The sequence below is a fragment of the Miscanthus floridulus genome, chromosome 14, assembly GCF_019320115.1.
Source record: "Miscanthus floridulus cultivar M001 chromosome 14, ASM1932011v1, whole genome shotgun sequence".
In the NCBI taxonomy this organism is placed as follows: Eukaryota; Viridiplantae; Streptophyta; class Magnoliopsida; order Poales; family Poaceae; genus Miscanthus; species Miscanthus floridulus.
In genome coordinates, this window is record NC_089593.1 from 25,150,590 (window position 1) to 25,176,586 (window position 25,997).

The 25,997-nt window shown below is 46.9% G+C and overlaps 1 protein-coding gene and 2 pseudogenes across 8 annotated transcripts; 1 reads left to right on the forward strand and 2 right to left on the reverse strand.

The window, feature by feature from the left end:
* Positions 1–14,547, reverse strand: part of LOC136502574 (sodium/pyruvate cotransporter BASS2, chloroplastic-like) — a 43,380-nt pseudogene extending 28,833 nt beyond the window's left edge.
* A 2,634-nt stretch (positions 14,548–17,181) lies between these two features.
* Positions 17,182–23,758, forward strand: LOC136504568 (zinc finger protein STAR3-like). 8 transcript variants are annotated; one of them, XM_066499509.1, is made up of 6 exons: positions 17,182–17,559; positions 18,264–18,409; positions 19,740–21,657; positions 21,747–22,312; positions 22,408–22,483; positions 23,611–23,737. In XM_066499509.1, exon 3 carries the CDS (start codon positions 19,793–19,795, stop codon positions 21,224–21,226), a length of 1,434 nt encoding a protein of 477 aa, XP_066355606.1. In that variant the 5' UTR covers positions 17,182–17,559; positions 18,264–18,409; positions 19,740–19,792; the 3' UTR covers positions 21,227–21,657; positions 21,747–22,312; positions 22,408–22,483; positions 23,611–23,737. The 8 variants fall into 8 exon arrangements, with proteins under 8 accessions (XP_066355606.1, XP_066355611.1, XP_066355610.1 ...); XM_066499514.1 differs by lacking the exon at positions 22,408–22,483 and having other exon boundaries at positions 21,747–22,001; positions 23,611–23,758; XM_066499513.1 differs by lacking the exons at positions 22,408–22,483; positions 23,611–23,737 and adding an exon at positions 18,677–19,150 and having other exon boundaries at positions 21,747–22,354.
* LOC136504569 (uncharacterized) lies at positions 23,628–24,957 on the reverse strand (annotated as a pseudogene).
* Between the last annotated feature and the right edge of the window lie 1,040 nt (positions 24,958–25,997).

The window sequence follows — 25,997 nt, forward strand, 5'->3', positions numbered from 1 at the left end:
GACTGTGGCGGAGTATCATGACAAGTTTGCTCAACTGTCACGCTATGCTCCAAATGATGTAGCTGAGGATAAGGAGAAGCAACGCCGTTTCCTCAAATGACTTTATGATGGCCTGCAGCTCCAGCTGATGTCCAACACCTACCCTAACTTTCAGGCTTTGGTGAACCGTGCTATTGTGATCGACGATAAGCGCAAAGAGATGGAAGCCAAGAAGAGGAGGCTTCAAGGGCAAGCTTCAGGAAGCAACACACGCTCGCGTGCATATCCCCAGCAGGGTTTTCAACAAAGGAATCAAGGACCATCTAACTAGGGAAACCATGGTCAGTATCCTCAACGTAACCAGTTCCAGCAATGCCCTTAGTACTAGCAATAGTTTGGAAATCAGCGTCCCCCGCAACAGACCAGCAATCCGGCAACACGCCAGGGAGTGCCCAATAATGCTCCTGTGAAGAGTGGTGCACCCAACAATCCCAACGCCTGCTATCGCTGCGGAGAAGTAGGTCACTATGCTCATCAGTGTCCAAAGAAGCAGAACCAGCAAGCTCCTCAGAACCAGACTGGCAATCAGAAGTTCAACGCCCGACCACCTCACACTGCAAAGGTGAACTCTGTGTCATCTGATGCAGCTCAGGAGACGCTCGAGGTCATGTTGGGTACGTTTAGCGTCAACTCTATCTCTGCTACAGTACTTTTTGATTATGGTGCTTCGCATTCTTTTATTTCCCAAGCTTTTGTTAGAATGCATAGCATACTTTTGTGTGCCATGAAAAAACCTATACTAGTAAATTCAGCGGGAGGTAGTATGCCCACTTCATATTGGAGTCTCTCAACTAGCATTTCCTTAAGGGGGGTAGACTTCAAAGTAAAACCTATTGTGTTGAGAACAGCGGGAATTGATCTTATTCTGGGAATGGATTGGATGAAACAACACCGGGCAGTGATTCAGTGTCAGGAGAAATTTGTTGTTGTGACATCACCCAATGGAGATAGAATCTGTGTAGAAGTGATAGTGCAAGCTCCGCCAACAGCCACTGTGAATCAGTTGGATGGTGATGCCAATGAACAAGATCGTGTTGTGGAGGAGTTCCCGGATGTCTTCTCCGATGACTTGCTAGGTATGCCACCTGACCGAGACATTGAATTCATTATTGAATTATTACCTGGAACTGCACCAATAGCTAAACGTCCATATAGAATGGGGGTTAATGAATTAGAAGAGCTTAAGAAACAATTAAAAGAGTTGGAAGAAAAAGGTTTCATACGCCCCAGTTCTTCCCCATGGGGTGCACCGGTGATCTTTGTGGATAAGAAGGATGATAGTCAACGGATGTGTGTGGATTACCGTTCACTTAATGAGGTTACAATCAAGAATAAATACCCTTTGCCTAGGATTGATGACCTATTTGATCAGTTGAGAGGAGCCTATGTGTTCTCCAAGATTGATCTCCGCTCAGGATACCATTAGCTTAAGATTCGAAACTCGGACATACCCAAGACAACATTCACTACACGGTATGGCTTGTATGAGTATATCGTTATGTCTTTTGGATTGACCAATGCACCTGCATACTTTATGTATCTGATGAATAAGGTGTTCATGGAGTTTCTGGATAAATTTGTGGTTGTATTCATAGATGACATACTGATATTCTCCAAGACTGAAGAAGAACATGCTGAACATATAAGGTTGGTCTTGCAAAAGCTTAGAGAACATAAGTTGTACGCTAAGCGGAGCAAGTGTGAGTTTTGGTTGAAGGAAGTCTCTTTTCTGGGTCATGTTGTCTCCAATGGTAAAATAGCAGTGGATCTAGGCAAAGTACAAGATGTGTTGAATTGAAAACCACCAACCAATGTAAGTGAGATTCGTAGCTTTTTGGGATTGGCTAGATATTACAGGAGGTTCATAGAAGGTTTTTCCAAGCTAGCCAAGCCTATGACAGCTCTGTTGGAAAAGAATGCTAAGTATGTATGGTTGGATAAATGCCAGACAAACTTTGATGAGTTAAAGAAGAGATTGACTACAGCTCCAGTATTGATTTTGCCCGATTTAAGCAAGAACTTCTCTATATATTGTGATGCATCCCGTTTGGGCCTTGGATGTGTGCTTATACAAGAAAGAAGAGTGGTGGCATATGCATCTAGACAATTGAGGAAGCATGAGTTGAATTACCCTACTCATGACTTGGAATTGACAGCTGTGGTACATGCTTTGAAAATCTGGAGACATTATCTAATTGGGCATAAGAGTGATATCTATACATATCACAAGAGTTTGAAGTATATCTTTACCCAGTCAGATCTGAATCAGAGACAACGTCGTTGGTTAGAATTGATCAAAGACTATGATTTGGAAGTGCATTATCATCCGAGAAAGGCAAATGTCGTAGCTAATGCACTTAGCAGGAAGAGTTATGCTAATGGACTTGGAATGTCATTTATGTCAGCAGAGTTGTGTGCTGAAATGGAGCATCTCAACTTGAGTTTTGTCACTAATGCAATGGAATTGGTGATAGAGCCTACATTGGAGCAAGAGATACGCAAAGGTCAATTGGAGGATGAAAAACTAAAAGAGATAGCGGAGAATGTAGTGCTTGGAAAGGCACCAGGATTCAGGATGGATGAGAATGGTACTCTTTGGTTCGGGAAAAGGATATGTGTACCTGAAGTGAAGGCTATCCATGATGCAATTCTGCAAGAGGCCCATGAGTCTGCTTATTCCATACATCCCGGAAGTACAAAGATGTATTTGGATCTCAAAGAGAAGTATTGGTGGTATGGTTTGAAGAGAGATGTGGCAGAGTATGTGGCTTTGTGTGACACTTGTCAAAGAGTGAAAGCTGAGCATCAAAGACCTGCAGGGTTGCTACAACCAATGAAGATTCCTGAATGGAAATGGAAAGAAGTTGGTATGGATTTTATCGTAGGTTTGCCCCGCACTCAAAGAGGTTATGATTCAATATGGATAATAGTGGATCGACTCACCAAGGTTGCTCACTTTTTACCAGTCAGGACTACCTATACGGGTGCAAGATTAGTAGAGTTGTACATGGAAAGAATAGTGTGCTTACATGGTGTTCCCAAGAAAATTGTGTCGGATAGAGGCACTCAGTTTACATCGCAATTCTAGCATAAAGTACATAGATCTTTGGGGACAAAGTTGAATTTCAGTTCTGCTTACCACCCGCAAACTGATGGACAGACTGAAAGGATCAACTAGATTTTGAAAGATATGTTGAGAGCTTGTGCACTATAGTATGGTAATAGTTGGGATAAGAGTCTGCCATACGCAGAGTTCTTGTACAACAATAGTTACCAGAAGAGTCTCAAGATGGCACCTTTCGAGGCGCTGTATGGACGTAAATGTAGAACGCCTTTGTTCTGGAATCAGACCGGTGAAACTCAAGTGTTTGGACCCGATGTCCTTAGAGACGTGGAAGAACAAGTGAGAATAATTAGAGACAATTTGAGAGTGGCTTAGTCTCGACAGAAGAGTTACGCTAATACTCGCAGAAGAAAGCTGACTTTCGAAGTTGGTGATTATGTGTACTTGAAGGTGTCACCAATGAGAAGTGTGAAAATATTCAATATGAAGGAAAAGTTGGCACCAAGGTATATAGGACCTTTTAAGATCCTAGAGAGACGTGGAGAAGTAGCCTATCAATTGGAACTGCCTGAAAGTTTGTCAGGTGTGCATGATGTGTTTCATGTTTCTCGGTTGAAAAAGTGTTTGAGGGTACTAGAAGAGCAGATTCCTTTGGAAGAGCTTACTGTTAAGGAAGATCTTACATATGAAGAGTATCCGATAAAGATCTTGGAAACTGCCGAAAGAGTTACAAGGAGCCAAACTATAAAGATGTGCAAGGTACAGTGGAATCGGTATACAGAGGATGAGGCCACTTGGAAAAGAGAAGAGAAATTGCGAAAGACTTATCCCCAACTGTTTGAGTAAGCAATCACCCGAATCTCGAGGACAAGATTCATCATAAGAGGGGTAGAATTGTAACACCCAAAATTTCAGTCTTTTTGAAATAAGAAAATTCGATTTAATTATGTTATTAATGTGAACATTGAAATATAGGAAAGAAATAATTTTTGTGAAAATAAAATCAAATATAAGGTTAGTAACATGTTGATGCACTCATGCTGGAGCATTGTATTTAATATGTTGAGTGGTTTTTGATTTAAACTCAAAAGGATTCAAAACTTATTTGAAAAATACATTTGGAAATTTGATTTGGAAAAAAAAAAAATTATTACTTTTCCCTTCCCTCCCTTCCTCAGTTTCGGCCCGCAGGCCATTTCTCCCTCCCGCTGGCCCAACCGGCCTGCTGGCCCATTTCCTCCCCGCGGCCCAGCTCGCGCGAAGCGCCGCGCCAAAGCCTAGCTCCGCAGCAACCGCCGTGCCCCTTCCCCGTGCTCAGCCACTGCCTAGCCGGGCCCGCTTGTCAGCTCCTCCCCCCACCTCCTTCCGCGTGTCCCGCAACCGCCCGCGCGCGCCTGGAGCAACCGCCACCCCGCACCCGCTCTTCTCGCGACGTGGGCGCGTCCTCCCCACGCCCGGCCTCTTTAAAACGGCGCCGAGCCCTTCCCCGCTCTCCCTGCTGCTCCTTTCTCCCTCTCACGTCGCCCGTGCATGAGGTAACCGCCGCGCCGAGGAATCGCCGGGATCCGCCGCCCGCCTCGGCGCGAACCGCCGTCTCCGAGCCGCCGTCGACCCCGTTCTCCCCGCTGTGAGCTTCACCGTGATCCCCTCTCTCTCCCCATGCGGTTTATTTCCCGTTTCGTGGCTTCTAGAGCCCTATCCGCGGGCGCCCGTGAGCTCTTGGTCGCCGGCCATGGCGGCCACCGCGCCATCCGCGTCCACCGGCCCCGTTCTTGGCCTAGACGGGTTTGCGAGAACCTCCGCAACTCCCCGGTGCCCTCGGTTCTTCGAACCGTGGCCCCTAGCCCCCGTACCGCGCGCTCCGGCGACCTCCACGCCGCCGGCCATGGAGCCTTGCCACTGGCTGCACTGTGCCAGCCGGACCTCCTTCTCTCTCTCCTCTCCTCTCCAATCCTAGCCGTCCATCTCCTCATCTGCGGCCATGATTAGAAATTACCCTTTCGCGTGAAATTTTGCTAAAGAGTCCCTCGCTTTTGGATAAATTGAACCCGCCGTCCCTAGCGTAGTTTCCAGAGTACGCTTTCTCATTTTGAAAGCGTAAAGTTCACTGTTTTAGTTCAAAATACGTTTTCAGTATTTACAGAAATGCCATTAGATTTGTTTTGCTCATAAAAACTCCGTTTTAGCTCCGAATTGATCCGTTCAAATTGCGTTAGCTTCGTAATTTCATAATTTACGTGTTAGTACCGCTGTAAATCAAGTTTGCAACTTTTAAATTTCATGGTTAGATTTAATTAAATATATTGCTATAGGAAATCCCGTTTAAATCATAACTTTCGCGTTTTAGCTCCGTTTTTCGTGAACTTCGCGTTGCCGTGATCGTAACGAGATGTAGATTCTTTTCATAAACATTTTAATTTGTTTTCTATACTGTTGGTGTACTGTTCTAACTGTAGTATTGTTTGCTTTGCATGAATATTCCTGAAATGTTGTATGTTGCTGTGTTGGTCGTATTTAGACGGTGAGGAGAACATTGGTGACCAAGAGTTCTTTGACGACCAGCAGGACCAGTAAGAGTTTGTGAACCAAGGCAAGTATAGCATGGGATCTACCTTGATGTCCTATTCACTTTAATCATTTACTCATGTGCATGTGTCTAACTTTGATAACCATAAGGACATTCTAGTTATTTGATGACTTGTTCCCTTGACTCTTATGGGTTAATTGCATATGGGTAGATTGCTAGTGCTCTAACTGAACATGATCTATACGATGGTTAATGGTTCTATGGAACTAAAAGTATAACATGATTTATAACAACTGATCCATAGGACGAAGGTGCAAATGACTTTTGATCATGTTGCTCCCGGCCCTCCATAAGGACTTATCTGTCGGCAAAAGCTGGGACCGACAGTGCAACTGTGAGGGTCATACGGCTCTGACTTTAGCTCAGTAATAGGACATTTTCTAGCTTGTTAGAGGTTACCTTTATGGCGCAAAAGGGGCTTGCCACGTTGGGTATAGGGCTGCCTCTGTTCCTATGTGTATAGCCGCGATGGACATGTGCCATAGGAAAGGGGGTTCCTACATCTGCCTACCGAGGAAACCTAGCGGCCCTAACTTGTTAGATAAACCTATGAAATGGCTTCATAGTGTACCCTGCCCGCTCACCTTAGCAGTGACAGGGGAGTAATTAACCCGGGCATATGAGAATCATGACTCGCGGTGAATGTGCACCGCCTCTGCAGAGGGTAACAAACTATTATAACAGTCGTGCTCACGGTCACGAGCGGCCCAGAAAACTCACAGAATAATTGATTACTCATTGTTGTTCAGTTATGATGGTTTATGATGATATGATCCAAATGATGCTGTTATCTGATTAAGTGGGTTCAAATGGGAGCTTAAGCATAACTTGATTAAACTTGATAATAAAATCTGGACTTACTAAAAGTGCTAACTGTAGTAAACCAGTGTCGTCATTTTTGAGCTACATAACCCCATGTTATCTTGTTAAGTACAGGAAGTACTTACGCTTGTTTATTTTCTTTATTTGGATAAAAATCCCGAATGGGTAACAGATGACAATGGGTATGAGGAATTTCCTGAGGACTATTAGGCTTGTGGTCAACCAGTTGACCTTCCCTGTGATGTTGTTCCACGTGAGAGAGATTATCTTTTATATTCCGCTGTGATGTATAAGACTAAGTATTGTTATTATCGTGATGTAAGATACACTGTGATGATACTCTCTTATAATTTGTCAGCTTGTGTGTGTGATTGATCTCTGGGCACACATGAGTTTGTGCATTCAGTTTTATCCTTAAAATTGGGTGTGACATTTTCGGAACAGGGCGTCGGTGGTACCGTCGGACTGTTCGCACTCTACGGGCGGACACTCCGCCGGTGGAGTTCCGAACCCTTCTCGCCTCCGTTTGATCGCCGAGTTGATCCACATCAACTCCAACTTCATCTTTTTTGTAAATGTGCCAACACCACCAAGTGTACACCATCATGTGTATGTGTGTTAGCATTTTCACAATCATTTTTCAAAGGATAGCCACTCAACTTGCCACGCCACTTAATCTTAGAGACGATGCAAAGTTAGATCACTCGAGTGGCACTAGATGACCGATATGCAAACAAGTTTGCCCCTCTTGATAGTACGGCCATCTATCCTAAACCCGGTCATCAACTTCTTTACACACCTATGACTGGTGAAATGAAATGCCCTAGGTTATACCTTTGCCTTGCGCATCCCATTCCATCTACTCCAATGTCGATGCAACGCATGCACCAACACGATCAACAATGATATGATCCACTTCATATCACCACGTGGTCATATTGGTTCATCGATCTTGACTTCACTTGCTTTTCACCGTTGCCTTCATCCATCGGCGCCAAGTCTTGCTCAAGCTTCACCACCACGTGGTCCATCGCTCCAAAGCCTCCGACTTGCCCTTCACGCTTGCAACCGGTCCATCAAGCCAAGTCTTGTCCTGATCTTCTCCACCTTGATCACATGACTCAATGTCATGTCTCATTTGCAATGAGCTCCTTCATCATCACATGTGTGAGCTTTGCAACATCTCCATCTCCAAGCCATTTTCACCTTCACGGCATATGTTGCTCACACACATGTACTTGTGGACTAATCACATGTGTATCTCACATAAACACAATTAGTCCACCTAGGGTTGTCACTCAATTACCAAAACCACACAAGGACCTTTCAAAAACCCAACTGAAGAAGAAAACTGGCGAAACGACTGTACCATGCACGTGGCACCTGTTTGAGTCCATACAGAGAGCGATTCAGACGACACATAATCTGGGCGAGAGGAGTCCTCAAAACCTGAAGGCTGAGCGCAATACACTGTCTCTAAGAGATGCCCATGAAGAAAAGCATTCTTCACATCGAGCTGGTGTACCGGCCACTTGCGAGAAATAGCCAGAGATAGAACTGTCCGGACGGTAGCAGGCTTCACAACAGGGCTGAAAGTTTCATCATAGTCAATGCCAAGGCGCTGAGTAAAGCCACAAAGAACCCAGCGCACCTTGTTGCGCTCGAGAGAACCATCTGCCTTGAATTTTTGCTTGAAGACAAACTTGCCAGTCACCACATTGGATCTAGATGGGCGTCGTACAAGATCCCTATTGTTGTTGGAAAGCAGTCCTGAAAACTCATCCTGCATAGTGGCACGCCAATTTGGATCAGCAAGTGCGGCGCGATAAGTCCGTGGAAGAGGTGATAGGGAAACCGCCTGAAGAGTGACCGGTTGTCGGAAACCGGCCTTCCCACGTGTTCGCATGGCATGCTGGTTAACCACAGGGACAATGGGAACCGCCCCGGCGTGGAGGCCAACAAGAGGAACTTGTGGTGATGGTGGTGTAGCGACCAGAGACGCAGTAGCTGGAGTGACTAGCAGCGTAGAAGCAGATCGCGAACGTCAGTTGTACGTCAGCCGAACCGGAAGGACCGGCACCAGGACAGCCAAATCGGGCGGAGGAGGCTATGGGCGTCGGTGGTAGACGAGGCCAGCCCAACGCTGAAAGCCAGGCGGCGGTCCGACCGGGGTGGGCGTGACACGTCCGGCTGGAGGTGGTGAGCAGCCGGCCATTGGGCACCCTGGGGAGGTGCTGCCGGCCGCTGGGTGCCGCGACAGGGAGTTGCTGCCAGCCGTCGAGGGAGCAGCCAGGCTGGCTGCTGGTGACGACGAGGCAGCTACAGGCGAGACCTGGCCGGCTGGCAGGCCATCGGAGTCCAAGGGAGCAGCAATGACCCAAGGGGCGCTGCTCCCTGGAAGAAGGGCCGCACGTGGTTGTGTGGAGTCACCGGGAGTGCCTGCAGGTAAAAAAATAACGGCACTGGGGGAGCCATCACAGGGTTAGTGGAGCTCAAAAACTCAAAATCCTAGGGTGAGGGACAACCAGGATCCTCAGAGAACAGGAAGGATGCCTCATCAAAGACCACATGCCGGGAGATGATGATCCGGTTGGATGACCGGTCAAGGTAGTAGTAGCTTTTGTGATGAGGGGAATACCCGAGAAAGACACACAAGGAAGATCGAGGGGCGAGTTTGTGGGGAGCAGTGGCGGAGAGATTGGGGTAGCAGCGACACCCGAAGACATGGAGGTGGTCATAAGAGGGTGGAGACCCGTAGAGCACCATGTGTGGGGTGGAGAAGTTGAGTGTCTTGGTGGGAAGAATGTTAAGGAGGAGGGTTGCGGTGGAAAGAGCCTCAACCCAATAGGCTGGGGGGACACCGGCCTAAAATAGGAGGGAGCGAACAACATTATTGATGGTACGAATAATGCGTTCAGCTTTACCGTTTTGAGGCAAGGTATAAGGACAGGACATCAGGAGCTGGACGCCGTGGGAGAGGAAGAAGGCGCAGGAAGTATGATTGTCGAACTCGCATCCATTATCGCATTGAATACCCTGAATGGGAACACCAAACTGCGTAGCCACATAGGCAAAGAAATTAGACAGGGTAGGAAAAGTGTCAGACTTTAGCTAAAGCGGAAAAGTCCAGAGATAATGCGAAAAATCATCAAGTATAACAAGATAATACTTGCAACCAGAAACACTAGGTATAGGTGACGTCCACAAATCACAATGTATTAACTGAAAATTATGAGTGGTTCTAGAAGAGGACACATGAAAGGGTAAACGAGTATGACGACCCAACTGGCAAGCATGACACAATGTTTGGCTAGCACTATTATTACATGGAATAGCGGATGATTGTGCTAACTTAGACAAAACTTCATGGCCAGGATGACCAAGACGCTGGTGCCAAAGTGAAGGGTTGGTAGTGGAGAGGAGAGCAGACGCAGACTCCGGGAACTGCAGCGGATAGAGAGGGCCGGAGCTATCACACCTGACGATCTCTCTCCAAGAGGGAAGATCCTTCACAGAACAGCCAAAATGATCAAACTCCACAGAACAATTGTTGTCAGAGGTAAACTGGCGTACTGAAACAAGGTTCTTAATAAGGCCAGGTGAAACAAGGACATTATTAAGACGAAGATTATGTGGAAAAGATGTCATGCCAGTGGAGGTAACAGGAAGAAGGTTCCCATTACTGACAACAATATGGGATGGAGATGAAGTATATGGAGGGGAAGGCATGGCGATTATACCAGCGTCTGAAGTCATGTGGTTGGAGGCTCCAGAGTCGAAGTACCAGTTGCTCGATGTAGGCTGCTGGAGCGACATGGTCTGAAAGTTCGCGGCGAGGCTGGAAGCGTCCCAGCCGGGTGGCGCGATGGCTGGGCTGTACAGACCAACCGGAGGAAGCGCCCACTGCTAGACACTAGGATTGACGCCCTAGCCTTGCTGAGTGCTAGTCAGAAGCGCCTGAGGGAGCTGCTGCGGTCCACCGGGCCCCTGCTGTACACCAGCGAGAAGTGCGTGCGGGTGTGGCAGTGTCGAGGGCCGAGGTTCAGGCCACATGTTGATGGATCCGGTCCATGGCTGATGAAGATTGGGCCACTGCTGCTGCTGCTGGGTGTCGCTGCCGTTGGGGAAGGCGCTGTTGGAGTTGCTGCGCCCGCCCCCGCCGCGCTTGCCTCGCCACGGGCGCTTGCCTCCCCCGGACTGCTGCTGCTGGTTCGGCTACCGCTGCTGGGGAGCGGCTGGTGGAGTGACGGACGCGGGCGCAGGTGGCCGAGCGCTGCCGAAGGTGGCAGTCAGGGCCGTAGCCGAAGGAGGCGGAGCAGACTCCGCCATAGTGAGTTCCTCTAGGAGCAAATTGTTGCGGGCCTGCAGAAAGGTGGGAAACGGACGTCCGCGGTGAAGGTGAAGCCCAATGGCTCTGAAACGGCCATTGACACCGCGCAGGAGATTGAGGACAAGAGGCCTGTCGTTGACGGGTTCGCCGAGGTCGCGGATGGCGTCTGCCATGCCCTTGACTTTCCGGCAGTACGCAGTGATGTCGAGGTCGCCTTGCTTGAAGTTGCGGAAGGCGGCGTCAAGGTGGAGAGCACGAGTTTCGCGATTGTCGCGGAACTGTGACTCGATGGCGAGCCAGGAGGCGCGGGCGGTGGTGCCGAACTCGATCACGGCCTCGGCGAGGGCGTCGGTGATGGTGCCGGTGATCCAAGTTTGCACGACGCAGTCCATGTGCGCCCAATCCTCAGTTGGGGGCGAAAGCGTCGGAGAGGACATGGCTCTCCAAGGAGTAGCGGCCGACGACGAGGAGGAACGACTGACGCCAACGGCCATAGAAGGTGGAGGCGACGTCGAGGACAAGCGGGACGAGCAGCCGGATGTTCTGCACGGCCACAGCCTGGGCGTGCAGGTTGAGGAGGGCCGCGGCCTCGTGCTGAAGCAAAACGGCGCGAAGATGGGGATCGCCGCCTTCGGCAGAGGCGGAATCCTCAGCATCCTCGGCGTCGTCAGGGGCAGCGTCGTCTTCCAGAGGCGGAGCGGCCGCAGCGTGCTCCTGAGCCACGCGGTCAAGGGCGGCCTGAAGTCACGCATCAGCCGCGTCCCGCTCCTGCTGAGCAACGGCGGCTTCGCGCTCGGCGTCAGCCGCACGAGCAGCGGCGGCGTCGCGAGCGGCCTGAGCCACGCGGACGCGCTCCTCCTTGGCAAGTCAAGCCGCAGCGGCCTGCTCGGCCCCACGGGCGCGCGCCTCCGTGGACTGTAGGGCAGCGGCAGCAGCGGCCTGCTCGGCCGCGTGGACGCGCGTCTCCGTGGACTGGAGGGCAGCCGTGGCTGTGGGGTCGGCCTGCGCGGCCGCGCTCCTCCCTGGACTCGGCAGCAGCGGCGTCGGGATCGACGACAGCAGCAGCGGAGGAAGCGGGGGGGGGGGGTGGCGCCGGCCATGGCAGGGAGGCAGCGGGCGACAGCCAGGAAAGGAAGGAAAAAAAAACTAAGCTCGTGATACCATGAAAGCAATAAGGATTGCATGGAATAATAGATTGATTGATTGGAGAGGCCTATGTACATATATATAGGGGAGAGGAGATCTCGTGGTTTATAGAAACAGGACCAAACCGAGATCTCCTCATATCTCTCTAACCAAATAGAGGACCGGCCGGCTATACCAAGGCCCAGGCCCATATATACACGCATATATACATTTACAGTCTAACACTCTGCACTGGGTACGCCCTTTTATTGCAGTTCTGAAAGACAATCAGGTAGAAAGCATTGTACCAAAAACATGGTCAAAGAGACATAATTATTGTTGCAAGGTTTCTTATCCATGGTTGGAATTTATGAGCTTCACTCACTACATACAATATAATAGTCTACAGGTACTAATCTCTATGGTCACAAATAAGTGTTTTTTTAGGGAAGTTTTATTTTTATTGTCAACCGGGGGAGGGGGAGGCTCCCCACCTGTTTTTTTGAGGGAAGTCACAAATAAGTGTTGTTTTCAGACAACATATGATCTGCAAAAATGCAGCCTTGTCCTACTTTAGTATTCTATACATGGTTTCAAAACTGGATATATAAATCCTCCGTTTTACTGGCCATATTGATTGGGAAATGTAGTTAGATCTGGTCAGGATCCATACCTCAATAGATATTGCTCTCCTTTGTTTTTCTTTGAAACCACCTATAGCTGCTGCTGCATACCTGTTTGTCACAGAGTCATGTAAACATTTAGAAAACTATGACAAGTGGCCACAACTTCTGACACAAAATTTGTGAATCACATTACACATAAAGGGTATAGTAAGCATTCTAGTGTTCACCCAACAAAGAAACCAGAAAAATGCGGCAAGAAGACAGAGAGCATGACAACCCTGATATCCTCAGAGAAGAAGTTTCCATTCACAGAGGATGCATCAGCAATTGTCGATCTTAGGTGCACAAAGTTCTCAGAGAAGATAATAAAAGGGTAAAAGGATGCAGAATTTCTGCAATTCCCAAGCCAATATGACATGGTAAATTTGAAAGATCTGAACCTGCATGCCAGAAGGGATGAAGCCAAGACTGCAATCAGAGGTGCAGAAGGAGTCACGAATTGAACTACTGATGGGAATGCAGTTTGTATCGATGAACCTAATAGAATTGGGGCAACCACCACCTGAAGGGGAAAAAGGTTAGATAAAATAGGAGTAATTTTTGTTATGCAATGACAGCATCAGAAATTTCACCTGCAAAGTACTGAGAGAGAGCTTCACAGCATCCACAGGAATATAAGCACCGGCAAGAATTTTCGTTAACAGAGGAGTAAGGAACACTGCAGCAAGAGTGCTGCAGACAGTCATCACGATGGATAATGGAACATCACCTTGAGCAACTAAAGTCACCTGAACCACTATATGAAACAGTTAAGTAAGAGAGAATCCTGGGAAAAAAATCCAAAAAAAAATGCTGCCTGACGGCTGACCATGTGTGTCCAATAGACTACCAATACATCTGTGGATAAAAAAGACTCATGAAGCAGGAAAACAGAACTGCTTATAATTGTTAACAACGTGCAACAGTTTTTTTCTTCTCCAAAATTTAAAACGTTGTGTAGCATTGTCATGTCAATAGCTCAGACGTGTACATTTCTGCGTTTAGTGCGTATAGGAACATCAAAAGCAGCTAGCTTCTCCAGAAGTTAAAAAAAAAACCCACCAAGTAGTCTACTACTATTGGCATCTCAATTCCATTGTTCAATGAACACAAGAGTGTGAACTCTGAACTGCATAGCTATTCTTAGTTTGGCCCTTGAAGCTTTCAGTTCACTTTAGTTTCAGTACATATCCAGCAAAGTGATTTTGGCCATAGGAATAAAAGAGAAGGGGACAAAAAATCCCCACTCTGTAAAAGAAATTGGGAGTGTGACAAGCTGGGTTCCGTTGACAGTCTTACTACGTTGGATGCAGTTCCTCCAGGACAGCATCCCAGCAGGATGAGTCCAGCTGAGAGGAGCGGGGGAAGCCCCAGCGCGTGGCTAACGATCGCGCCAAACGCAGGCATTATGGTGTACTGCGCGGCACACCCGAACAAAATCTGCAGTAGGAAAACACCTTGTTGAATCTGCAGATCGAGCGAGAAAGGATCCGGATCCGGGTCCGGTCACGTACGGCGAGGGGCCTGTCGCGGAGGAGGGCGTCGAAGTCCCTGAGCTGGAGCGTGAGGCCCATGGTGAGCATGATGAAGCCGAGCGTGGCGGTGTAGGACCCCAGCGCCAGCGCCACGAACCACCGGAACGCCTCGGGCCGCGCGACGGCCACGGAGGCGCCGGCCGCAACGTAGGGGCCGGGTAGAGCCCCGCCGCGGGGGACAGCGCCGCGTGCCACCGCGGCGCGGGCGCGGGCGCGGGGGCTGCGAGGCATTGGACTTGGAGGAGGGCCAGAAGACGCAGGCGCCGCCTGGGGAAGGGACGAGGGGACCGTGGCCTCGGTGCGATCCGGGAGGTGGAGCCCCCGGCGGGGACGGGGCTGAGGCGGAGGGGGAGGGGGAGGGGGAGGAGGAGTGGAGCCATGGCGGGCGATGGCGTGGCCGGCTCCCGGCGCGCGGTGGTTGGTTTTTGTCGCGTGCGCGCACGAGTACTGTAGAGTGAAGTGTTGTAGTGCAGATCTTTTTGGCAGTTACCGTTGTAAGGCGGAGTTCCAAAAAATACGCCTTCACCTATCGAAGGCAGGTTTATATTGTTCAAAAGAAGAAGGCTGGTTTCTTGGCTTTTTTTATCTATACGACTATACCTAATAATAATATTAAGTGTCAAAATTTCATTCCATTTTTCCATCTACCCCTGACTATCCGGACAGTGACGAGTTCTTCCATCCCGTTTTCTTACTTGAGTTATGACCCACACTCATAAAGTTAGAACGACCCGCGTCTAACAATCATAGATATAGAGTCTGATTCCAATATAAATTGGGTCGTGCACTGGACTCATGATCCGCGCTCATACAAGCTATAGAACAACACGCGTATACCGTTGATATGGAGTCCAATTCCTATGCATATTAGGTTCCGTTGCAACTCTATGCTTATACCATGAACTTTTCAAAACCGGTCAAATAACCCCCCAAATCTAGTTTTGGACGGTGGTTTTACTACATTGACGGTGGTTTTGCCTTTTTCTTTTTATTTATTTTCGCTAAATCTTTGAAAATCATAGAAAAATCATAAAATGGAAAATCTAATTTTGTTAAACTCCAATGAGTAAATCATAGAATAATTTAACTAAATCCAATTTAGTTAAATTATTATGGCGGCTCTTTGTGGTAGCCCATGTTTCATTACGTCATGAATCTAGATTCTAACTTTCAAATCTTATTAATTTCTTCAACTATTTTTCTCAAATTAAGTTGGAACTCTATGCTTATTATATTGCACTTTACTCAAAACTCTCCTTTTTGTATTTATTGAAAATACGGATAATAGTGCATTTTAATTACTACAACGACATAAACTGTTGTTAACGTACGTGATTCTCAAGTCCACAAATAGAGCTTGATGTGAGATCTAGGAGGGGTTAATAGCGCTAACCACGCAAAAAGGGTATTAATATTTGACATTAATAGACACTGTTTACTCCAAAAGTAATATCAAATACTAGGGAGGTCATAGTCACCATTGGTCTATAGGGCCTACTTGGTTGACTACAAAAAATTGTCATGCTAAAGATTTGGCAAGAAAAAGTTGCCAAGACTAGGCAAATTCTTTTTGCCATAGATTTAGTATGGTAATCGTGAAATATTGGCAAAATTTAGTAGCAAATGAAATGGCTGCCAAAATTTTGGCTTGAGTTTTGGTAATGAAAATTTGGCTATCAACCAATCAGGCAGTTACCTTGCCTTCTCTATTGGTTGAGATGTTAAAATTTTCTTATCAAAAGAGTTGTACGTACGTAGCAATACTTCTTTATATTATTATATAAAAAGCAGAGTGGGGCTTGATAAACCGTATCACTAATACTGTACTGCTGGATTAGCACTAGTAGTATAACGGATCATGCATGATACTCCCTCCATCCCAAATTGTAAGCAAGAATCTTGGAGAGTCAAAGCATCTCAAGTTTGACCAAGTTTATATAATAAGATAATAACATTTATGATACCAACTAAGTACCAATAGATTCTTTGTTAATTATATTTTTATAGTATACCTATTTAATGTCATAAATCTTTGTATTTTTTTATATAATTTTGGTCAAACTTGAGAAGCTTTGACTCTCCAAGATTCTTGGAATGACTTACAATTTGGGATGGAGAAAGTAAAAAAGTATAATCGATCGTGTGATGTGATGCCTGTTAGGCCCTCTTCAGTGTATAGCTAGTGCCAAAAGAAGAGAGAAAATATTTAGGCATCACTTCCCACGTTGTGGCTCACGGTGCCAATTTACAGCGATGCCAACAAAAACGGGAGCGATGTAAGTATTTGCTCCGCTGCCCAGCCGGTGCCCAGTTCTTAAAAAACTATTTTTCATTGCTCTTTGGCCTTACCTGGGAGATAGATGTGTACTGGATGGCTTGTTATTTTATTTCTTATGGTCCCCACGTATATTGATGGCTACGGTGCTAACTTTTTTCGACACTGCAGCTTCGCAGTCCTATGCCCATTTGATCACCGTGGGACCCATTCATTTTTTTTGCACCGCCTCCGCACTGCAGAAGGCCTTATGCTGCCGCCAGTGCCAATGGTTATGGGCATGGTCCAGTCTGTCCACAGTACTATCGACTGAGAGAAAATATTTTTGGCTGAGGAAGCCAAGAGAACAGAGCGCGCGAGTCCCTGACACGCGGGCGATGAGCATCAGCGTTCAGCGGGGCAGGCAGCAGGCTCCGACGATGGATCGGAACCCATGTTATTAGGACCGGACCGAACCAGCGGTCGGACCGGTAAAAGACCGAACCAGAGCCTACACCGGTCCGGTTCACTTCACAGATCGTCTGTGCAATCGAATCGCTATAAACCGGTTGAACCGGCCGGTTTTTTGTCGAACCGCTGAACCGGGCGGTTCCTAGCGAACCGGTGGGTTTTGATTTTTTTCCAAAAATACCCCTCTGTGCACTCAGTGCAGCCTTATCTACTTAGGGGCATTGATGTAAATTGGTGAAAATGGGTCCTTAGGGTTGTTTGCCGGCTGTGGGAAGGAAAAAAAATCACTTTATCCTTTTCGCGTCGCTGCTTGCGTTTTGGGCGGCGGACTGCTTGCGTGCGTTCTGGGCGGCGGCGGCGGCTCTGCTGATCTGCTCCTGCAGTCCTGCGGTCCTGCCTCCTCCCTCCTTGTCCTAGGAGCGGCGCGCGCGCAGGCAGCCATCTGGGGCGGCGGATTCAGCTTCAGCGAGCCGCGGCCGAGGCGAGCAGCGCGCAGCGGCACAGGGAGCGGCCTTGGCGGGCGGATCCTGCAGCGACAGGGCAGCTGTGCCCCGCCCGCGCCGTCGTCGCAGCCGTCGAGGAGACGAGCTTGGCCCCCGCCGTCGTCGCAGCACCCGTGCCTGCCGTCGTCAGCGCTCACCCCCATCTCTGCCGTCGTCAAACTGAGGTCCAGCTCTTCTCTGTATCTATATCTCTGTAGTCTGTATGCTGAGGCATTCACCAAAATATATACGGCATGCTGTTGCTTGAGCTAGCTACAACTTTCATCTTTCATTGTGGATTTTAGCTGGGTTTTTGAATTGTGATATGTCATAACCAAGTTAGATGTATGTGGCTTGTATTTTTGGAGTACAACATTCTTGTTATTACTGTACTGTAAGATTATAGTTTCGTAGCACCAAAACATGCAGATATTGTAAACTTTCTAGCAATTTTATGTTAGCCAGAAAGTTCAGAAAATTAAAATTACCCTGCAATCTGCAGATCTTGCGTTTGTTTGCCAATCATTAGCAGAGCTCCATCCTAGCCTATGCACCCTACTTCCTTATTCTTCAGTAATGCAGACTTAAAGTGATTCAAACCTCTATTTTAGTAAGTCTTTTGTGAAATGAAGGGAAACCATAGGAATGTAAAAATATCATAGCACCATACTGCAAGGTTTGGGACCTGAAACTGTGCAAGAAATTTTAGAGGCAGCCTTTTATTTAGTAAGGTTTGGGACCTGAAACTGTGCAAGAAATTTTAGAGGCAGCCTTTCATAGCAAGTTAAAAATATCATAGCACCATACTGCAAGGTTTAGTTAATACATGTACAAATCCTGTTGATGATCTCTAGTAGGTTCATGGAAGTTTGGGTCCTTTTCTGACCAGGCTGAAGAAGTGGGCAAGGAGCGGCGGGCAGATCCAGATTCTAGAGTCTACTAGTCTAGACGGCTGCTACTGCTGCTCTGCTTTCTTCAAGCTCCAGCCTCCAGGCAGCACCTCCACTCCACGGCTCCACGACATGGCCACTAATGGTGAGCTTTTGTTAAACTGTTAAAAGACTATATGGCCTGCATTGCTTTGATATTTGTCCAGTACTCCAGTGAGATTTTTTTAGTGTCAATGCAGTGATATATTCAGTAAAATTTGTTAATGCACTGATATATTGAGCTTCCTGTTTTATTGTGATATAAATAAAGTGATAGAATAGGATAGAATAGAAACATGGCTCTAATTATTGATTAATGTGATAGAAACATAAGGTTATACATGCACTGATATGTATTTTCTTTTACACAAAGTGGATTCTTCAGAGACTCCAACTCCGGTTGACACTGACAGTAACCAGAATTCAACAGTGAACCGATTCAATTCGTCCGGTTCAAAACAATTGAACCGGCGGTTCAACCGGTTCTAAACGGTTCGACCAGTGAACCAGTGAACCGATGGTCTCGCCGGTTCGATCTCCGGTCCGGTCCTAATAACTTGGATCGGAACTCGAGGCAGGGGGCGCACGCAGGAACCAATAGTTTACGCCATTATTCACAGGCCACCGAGTAAACTAGTGGTATACTCGCGACTGATTGGTTCTTGGATTGGGGAGCTCCGTCTCCTCCCTCCCATAAGTTTGACCCTAACCCACCCACCCCCTCCTTCCATGGTCTAGTATGCTTCTTGGTTCCTGCCTGCTTCCCCGCTCCTTCCTCCGCCGTCCTCCTCCTGCCCGCAGCATGGTGGCGACCTCCGCCGCCGCCGGTTCCTCCTCCTCCTCTCTGGTATGTGCCCTCTTGCTAGATTTTCCTGAATAAAGCCGTTAAGAATTTAGTTTCTGTCTGGATATCGCATCATCGTACTGTTGACGGGGATCGAGGGCGTTCTTCTTTGAGATCTCTCGAGAAGGGAAAGGGGACGGGCGTTCTTGGGTCAAACAAACGTGAGAGACTCATCCAAACGAGAGCGATAATGGCCTTTTTCTCCCCCTATTTTATCATCCATGGTTATTTGTATTTGCGTCAAATCCTGTCAAATTTGTGGCTGCTCTGTTCTCTCAACACCAAACATAGTCCCTTTACCTAAAGATTACACTACTTTTTTTTTATCATAATATAAGGTCATGCTTGTTTTACACTATAGGGCAAAAGGTTGATCTGCTTCGTGACAGCAGTGCCCAAATCCTAGTGTCATGCTTGAAAAAACCTCCTGGAAGGCTGGAATATCTTGAAATTTTCTCTGCGGTGCTATTTTACATCCATTATTAATCAACTAATGACTCGTGCTTTTATATGCACCCAAATATCTGCAAACGATGAATATTCAGATCTGCAGGTTCTGATGAACCGTTGGGTTTCAACTCTTCTTTTGCAGACTAGAGTCTTCGTCTGAATTCAAACACGCGGATTTTTGGAAGTTCATCAACAATGGATCTCAGTCAGAACCACATCCACAATCAATTTGCGGCCAACCTCTACTACCAGTTCGGTTCAGACAATCCTTTCCCCGGCATGGGGACACAGCAGCAGTTTCCACCATTCACCTCGCCGCCGTTCGATGCTTCTCCATCCACCAATATCCCACACATGGATTGGAACCCTGCTACGATGCTAGACAACCTCACCTTCATCGAAGAGAAGATACGGCAAGTGAAGGATGTCATCCGTACAATGGTGGACAGTGGGGGGCAGCTTTCGTGCCACCAAGGCGAGCTCTCTCAGAAGCAGCCCGTGGTTAATGCAGACCTGACATGCCTTATAGTTCAGCTCATCTCTACCGCCGGGAGCCTTCTCCCGTCACTGAAGAACTCGTCCTTTCTGAGCCATCCTGCTGCTGGGCACATGGGCATGGCTAACCATGTTGGCCCAAGCTCAGGCTTAGTTCCTAATGCGATGACCGTTTCTGAAGAGAACAAGGAGGACATGTGTAGCCCTGAAGACTATGAGGAACTTTTCAAGGGATGGACTGATGGTGCTATCGAACAAGGCATTGAAATCGACAATGTTCTTGTCGAGGAGCAGGATATGAAGGATGGCGATGAAGGCAAAGATGGAGAGAACCTACCGCCAGGTTCGTACGAGTTACTGCAGCTGGAGAAGGATGAGATATTGGCTCCGCACACACACTTCTGCTCCATCTGTGGAAAGGGTTTCAAGAGGGATGCGAATCTGCGGATGCACATGAGAGGGCATGGCGATGAGTACAAGAGCCCAGCTGCACTAGCCAAGCCACCAAGAGACGCAAGCGCGGAGCATGAACTGGTGAAGAGGTACTCGTGCCCGTCTGTCGGCTGCAAGCGGAACAAGCTGCACAAGAACTTCCAGCCCCTCAAGACCATCCTGTGCGTGAAGAACCACTACAAGCGGAGCCACTGCGAGAAGAGCTACACCTGCAGCCGGTGCCACACCAAGAAGTTCTCCATCATGGCTGACCTCAAGACGCATGAGAAGCACTGTGGCCAGGACAAGTGGCTGTGCTCGTGTGGAACAAGTTTTTCAAGGAAGGACAAGCTTTTCGCACATGTAGCTCTGTTCCAAGGCCATACGCCGGCATTGCCACCAGAGGAGCCAAAGACTTGCTCAGACCAGAGCAGTCATGCAGGGAGCCATCAGGAATCAACAAAAGTCCCAAACTCCATGGGAAGCAGCTTCATGTGGGGTGCCTCCTCAGGGGATAACAATGTGCTGGATATCAAAGGGTTTGATGGCTGTAATGATGACTTCCTGTCGACAGCGAACTTTGGTTCCTTCAATCTCAGTTTTGGGCCAGCTGATGGATTTACAGGAGAGCCTTCTGGTGGTTCGTTCTCGATGTTACCTTCTGAGCACTTTCAGAGTGCTCAAAAGAAGGGGCAGAACTGAATATAGATAATCTCAGTCAGCTTTAGATGTATCGCTGGGTCGATCTTGGGCAGCTTCAGATGCACCATCATCTCTGTTCTTTGTTCAATTCCTCTCTCTGTAGTATAGCACCCATCGCCTTTGTTTCCATTGCATTGTACTTTGCTGGGAAGTTCTGCTTGAGTTGTCCCAGCTTGAGATTGTTGCATCCTACGTACACCTTTATTGTTGGAAGCCTACTATTGAGCTTCTCCTGTGTTGCCTCAACCTCATTGTGAGTGAGTGATCAATGGATTGCTACCTGTATTCTGGTGCTAGATACAACAGTGTGGCTATATTGTGTTTAAGGTAGCAGCTACAGTGATGGTGATTGGTGATGGCATCCCCATGTCATCAGTTTGCACAAACTAAAATAGTATCAGTCCATGAAATAACTGCTGATATCTTCAAAGGTATGTGTGCAGAAAGGCGATAAGTAATTTTCTTTATTTCAACAGGTATAAGCACTTACTACGTTGTACTTTCATGGCTGGAAGGACAGTACCTTCATGCGAACCATTACGGGGGGACATGGTCACATGAAGCATCTCTTTGCTGAGAAACTGGCTGGGAAGCACATGCTGATGCTGGAGTTGGAAAGCATGATAGGCACTATGCAGCTAGTCTGCAGTTTCCTTCGGTATGATCTGATCACTGCAATTTGTTGACCTCCGTCTGGGATTCTGCTACTCACTGACTGACAGACAAGATCAAGGACTCAGGGATCACCATGCTAGTGAGAGAAGGGACCACACAAGTAAGTACTATCATGTTAAGTAACCACGGAATCACATGCCATCTGTCGATCTGCGTGCAAATTATCGGGGTTTATGGGTTGATCAATGACACATGATCTTGTGTCAGTCAGGCTGTGATTCACACTCTGGTTCTGGGCCTTTGCGGAGCCCACGGGCAACAAGCAGCTCCGTAGTATTTGCTAAGAGACCAGAGTAAATGTACTCCTACCTGCAGGAGCATGATCGTCTACTCCACGCGTAGCTCTGACCTCTAAGCTGGAGGAGCTTTGCATACCTATGACCTGCAGGATCATTGTATAATCAGATCCAAGTTAATATCATATCATAATAGAGCATGGCTTTGTTCTAGGTATCAATTTTCATTGCACCAAAAAAGTTATTACAAAACTTTCTCGGATTTTGAAGGTACAGCTAGAAGTAAAAACCAATCTTTTCGCGATCGTGCCGTGGCACGTTTTTAGAAGTAAAAACCAATATTCAGGTATGCTCCATTTTCAACCTAGCTGCTTGCTTCTTGCAATGGTAAACTTTAAGTTGATTAGCTGAACTAACAACTAGCTAGTACTAATGAACAGATGGTATAACTATACCCAGATAAGAGGCTTTCAAAAAAAAAAAAAAAAACTAGCTAGTACTAGAGACTTCAAAAGTTGTCTTCATGTAGCTCCCATTCAGGAGTCATCTGGAGTTCTGGACCTATACACGCATGTTTAGCACTAATATATGCATATATGACAAGATTAATCCTAATTGTTTTTTAGCCGTGTGAGTCGCAAACGCTTGTCTGGTGTGGCTGTGAGCTGCCATAGCGTTCTGCGAGCTGAAAAAACGGACGAAAAATGATATGAACAGTCTTCTTTTTCGTTAATAGAAATGAACAAGGCGTTTGCATGTTCTTCTGAGAAACAGACAAATAGTGGCGTCTGCCTGCTGTCATCCATGATGATAAGCAGCAAGCACTAAGCACTACGGAAGCACAAGCACTTGGTTTTGGTCTGCTCCTCCAGCCTGTGATCTGTTGATGCGTGCACATTTTTCAGTGTGCCAGAAGAAACAGGGTTACGGATAGGTGTCACCCAGTTTGCTTCGAGGAATTCCGGAGGAATCTGGAGGAATTTGTGAGAGGAAAACACTGTTCCGGATGAAAAGTAGAAGCGGATCAAGCCGGGTTTAAGGGCACACGACCGTTCGCGTGCCTTTAAACCCGACTTGATCCGCTTCTACTTTTCATCTGGAACGGTGTTTTTTCCTCTTACAAATTCCTCCAGAATTCCTCCAAACGAACTGGGTGACACATATCCGTAAAGCATCTGTAGCGAAATGTTATCTTAAGGCCAATCGCAATGCAGTTTCATGAGCATTGAATAATCTGATGTGACATAGTATTAAAGCTTTATAAAATGAAATGGGATTCATAGGGATGAAACTTCTACAAACACATAGTAGTCTTGAAAATAGTGACATGAATCCCCTGCTGAGACTGGTCTAAGAGCTTGGAAATGTGGCATCATGTATGAATAATAATAATAATAATTGAATATTGTTTTGAGTCAAGTGTAAGTGCTTGAGATATAGCAGTACTAACATTTCCTATACTAACAATTTCAGGCATTCACTACATGCGCTTAAGGTGGACTATTAGAAGAAAGTTGCGTGCCATCTTTACCAAACATCTCCCCTATGCGCTTCACTGCATTCCGATTCTCTTCCTTCTGAAACTCATCAAACCTCTGGGTGTCGGCCGTCAACAGCTCCGTGTACTTCTCATAGAGCGTTGTTTCCTTCTGGTCCTTAGCCTCCTGTTGCTTCAGCCTGGCTAGCTTGAGCTTCTCTTTCGACTTTCGAGAGGCGAAGCTGTATCTCCGACATCTTCTCACGGTCCTTCTGGACCATGGTCTGCAGAATCACTGCACGTAATATCTTCCTGCACCTCTGAGGAAGAGGTTGATGTGTTCCCTTAACATTTGTGCTTGGACTTCGACGTCTTGGAACCTTGTGGGTTTGTTTCTTTTTCAGGAAGACCACTTCTCACTCTCCTTGCGTTCTCTAGTGCCTTGCAGGGTCCAACTTCCCTCACTGCTGCTTGCCCATGCTGAAATTCCTGGAACCTGGACGTGTCAGCCATCAACGTATCTGCTTGCTTTCCTGATGTTACTGTTTCCAGCTGATTCAATCTGGTCAGCTGAAGCTTTTGGTCTGAGCACTGAAACACTACATCTGTTGTCTCCTCATGATTCTTCTCAACCATGTTTTGAGGATCCCCTGGGCACTGAATGTCTTCTTGCAACTCTGAACAAGGTGATGAAGGACCTTTACCTTCCCGTTTCTTCTTAGCAGACATGCTCTTGTTCACCTGTTTCTATTTCAGGTGCATCTTCAGAGGATGACGTGCGATCCCCAGACTCAAGGCACATCTCTCGTGCTTCTATTTTGGTTGGAGCAGATGTATCTTTTCCAGCTTTCCGAAGGTGAAATGATGTTTCGTGATTTCGTCTCCTCAAGGCACATCTCTCGTGCTTCCTCATTGTACATCGCCTATGTTTTGTCCATCATTTGCACTTTCTCAGACTGAGCACTGGAATGTTTTGCCAGGACTCAGCACCAGCAATCATAGAAGTGGGCAACCTTCTTATTAATCTTCTGCCAGTGGTACTCCAATTGCAGGGTGCCCTTTTCCGATCTTCTGGGGTGCCTCTGTTGTACACACCCGTAACATTCGCCCAGTACACCTCATTCTTCTTGGAACTACTCAACCTGGAACTGTTCAACCAAGCACTAATCTGCATATTCCGGAAAATTTTATATTAAGGTCGAAAATATAAGGTCTGAGCAACATTAGATGAAATTATGCATAAAAAATCTCATACCAATCTTCAGCCTGTTCAGTTGGCTGGTTTGTATCGTTGCTGGTTCGTGAAGAAGTATTGCTGGCTGATTTGTGTGAGAGAAAAATACTGTTTCGGCTGAAAATTTACGATAGTTTACGATAAGCTACAGCCAAATGAACAGGCTGCTTAAGTCCTCCACTTTCGTCCAATTCAATCGCCTAGCAGTCCTATCAAATTCAGCATTCCCGTCATTGTCTACACTAATAATGTCGAGAGAATTCCTTATTTGACACTGAGAAAATTAGTCGTTCCTTTCTTGGCCCTGAAATTTTCTGCGTTCCCTATTTGACACCTACTTCAACTTTTATCTCTAATTTGACACTACCGTCAAATCCGTTAGCTAACGGTGTTAACTGACTGTTAAAAAGACGTTTTTGCCCCTAGAAAAAAAGCGGCGAAGCAAATTTGAGAGGAAAAAAAAACTGTGCCCGCCTCTGATGCATGTGCCCAGCTAAAAAAAAAAAAGGCACAGTTTTTTTTTCTCTCAAATTTGCTTCGCCGTTTTTTTTTTCTAAGGGCAAAAACGTCTTTTTAACAGCCAGTTAACACCGTTAGCTAACGGATTTGACGATAGTGTCAAATTAGGAATGAAAGTTGAAGTGAGTGTCAAATAGGAAATGAAAAAGAAATTCAGTCTATAATGTCTCGTTCATCCTGACCAGTTACTGAATGTGGGCTGACCGACTCTGACACTAGCATAAATGGTACCACTCTAGCAGGTGGTGGGATATGCGGTCCTGGTAACGGCGGAGCTCCAGCTGGCGGTCGTGTTGACACAACCTTAGAAGCTGGAGTTGGTGAACGTGGTAGAAGTAGCATATTGTGGTTGAACAACAACATATTGGACATGCTGTGGGTATAGGTGTTTCTGCGGAAGTTGTTGCTGGGGGGAAGTCATGGTATACGATGGTTGCGAAAATGACAGATGGTGTGAACTATGGGTGGTGGAAGTTCATAGGAGCAGGAGTTCCCTATGGTTCACTTGGATAATCCTTACGATTTGAGACCGCTAGGAGGGCAAGGATACATTCCAAATTAAAGAAAAATGCTACGAGTTGTGTGAATTTGATGTGATCAAAAGATTGAGGAATCCAAGGTCAACAACGA

Coding starts and splice junctions, on each gene's coding strand:
- LOC136504568 (XM_066499514.1), top strand. CDS start 19,793: ATGGATCTCAGTCAGAACCACATCCACAATCAATTTGCGGCCAACCTC.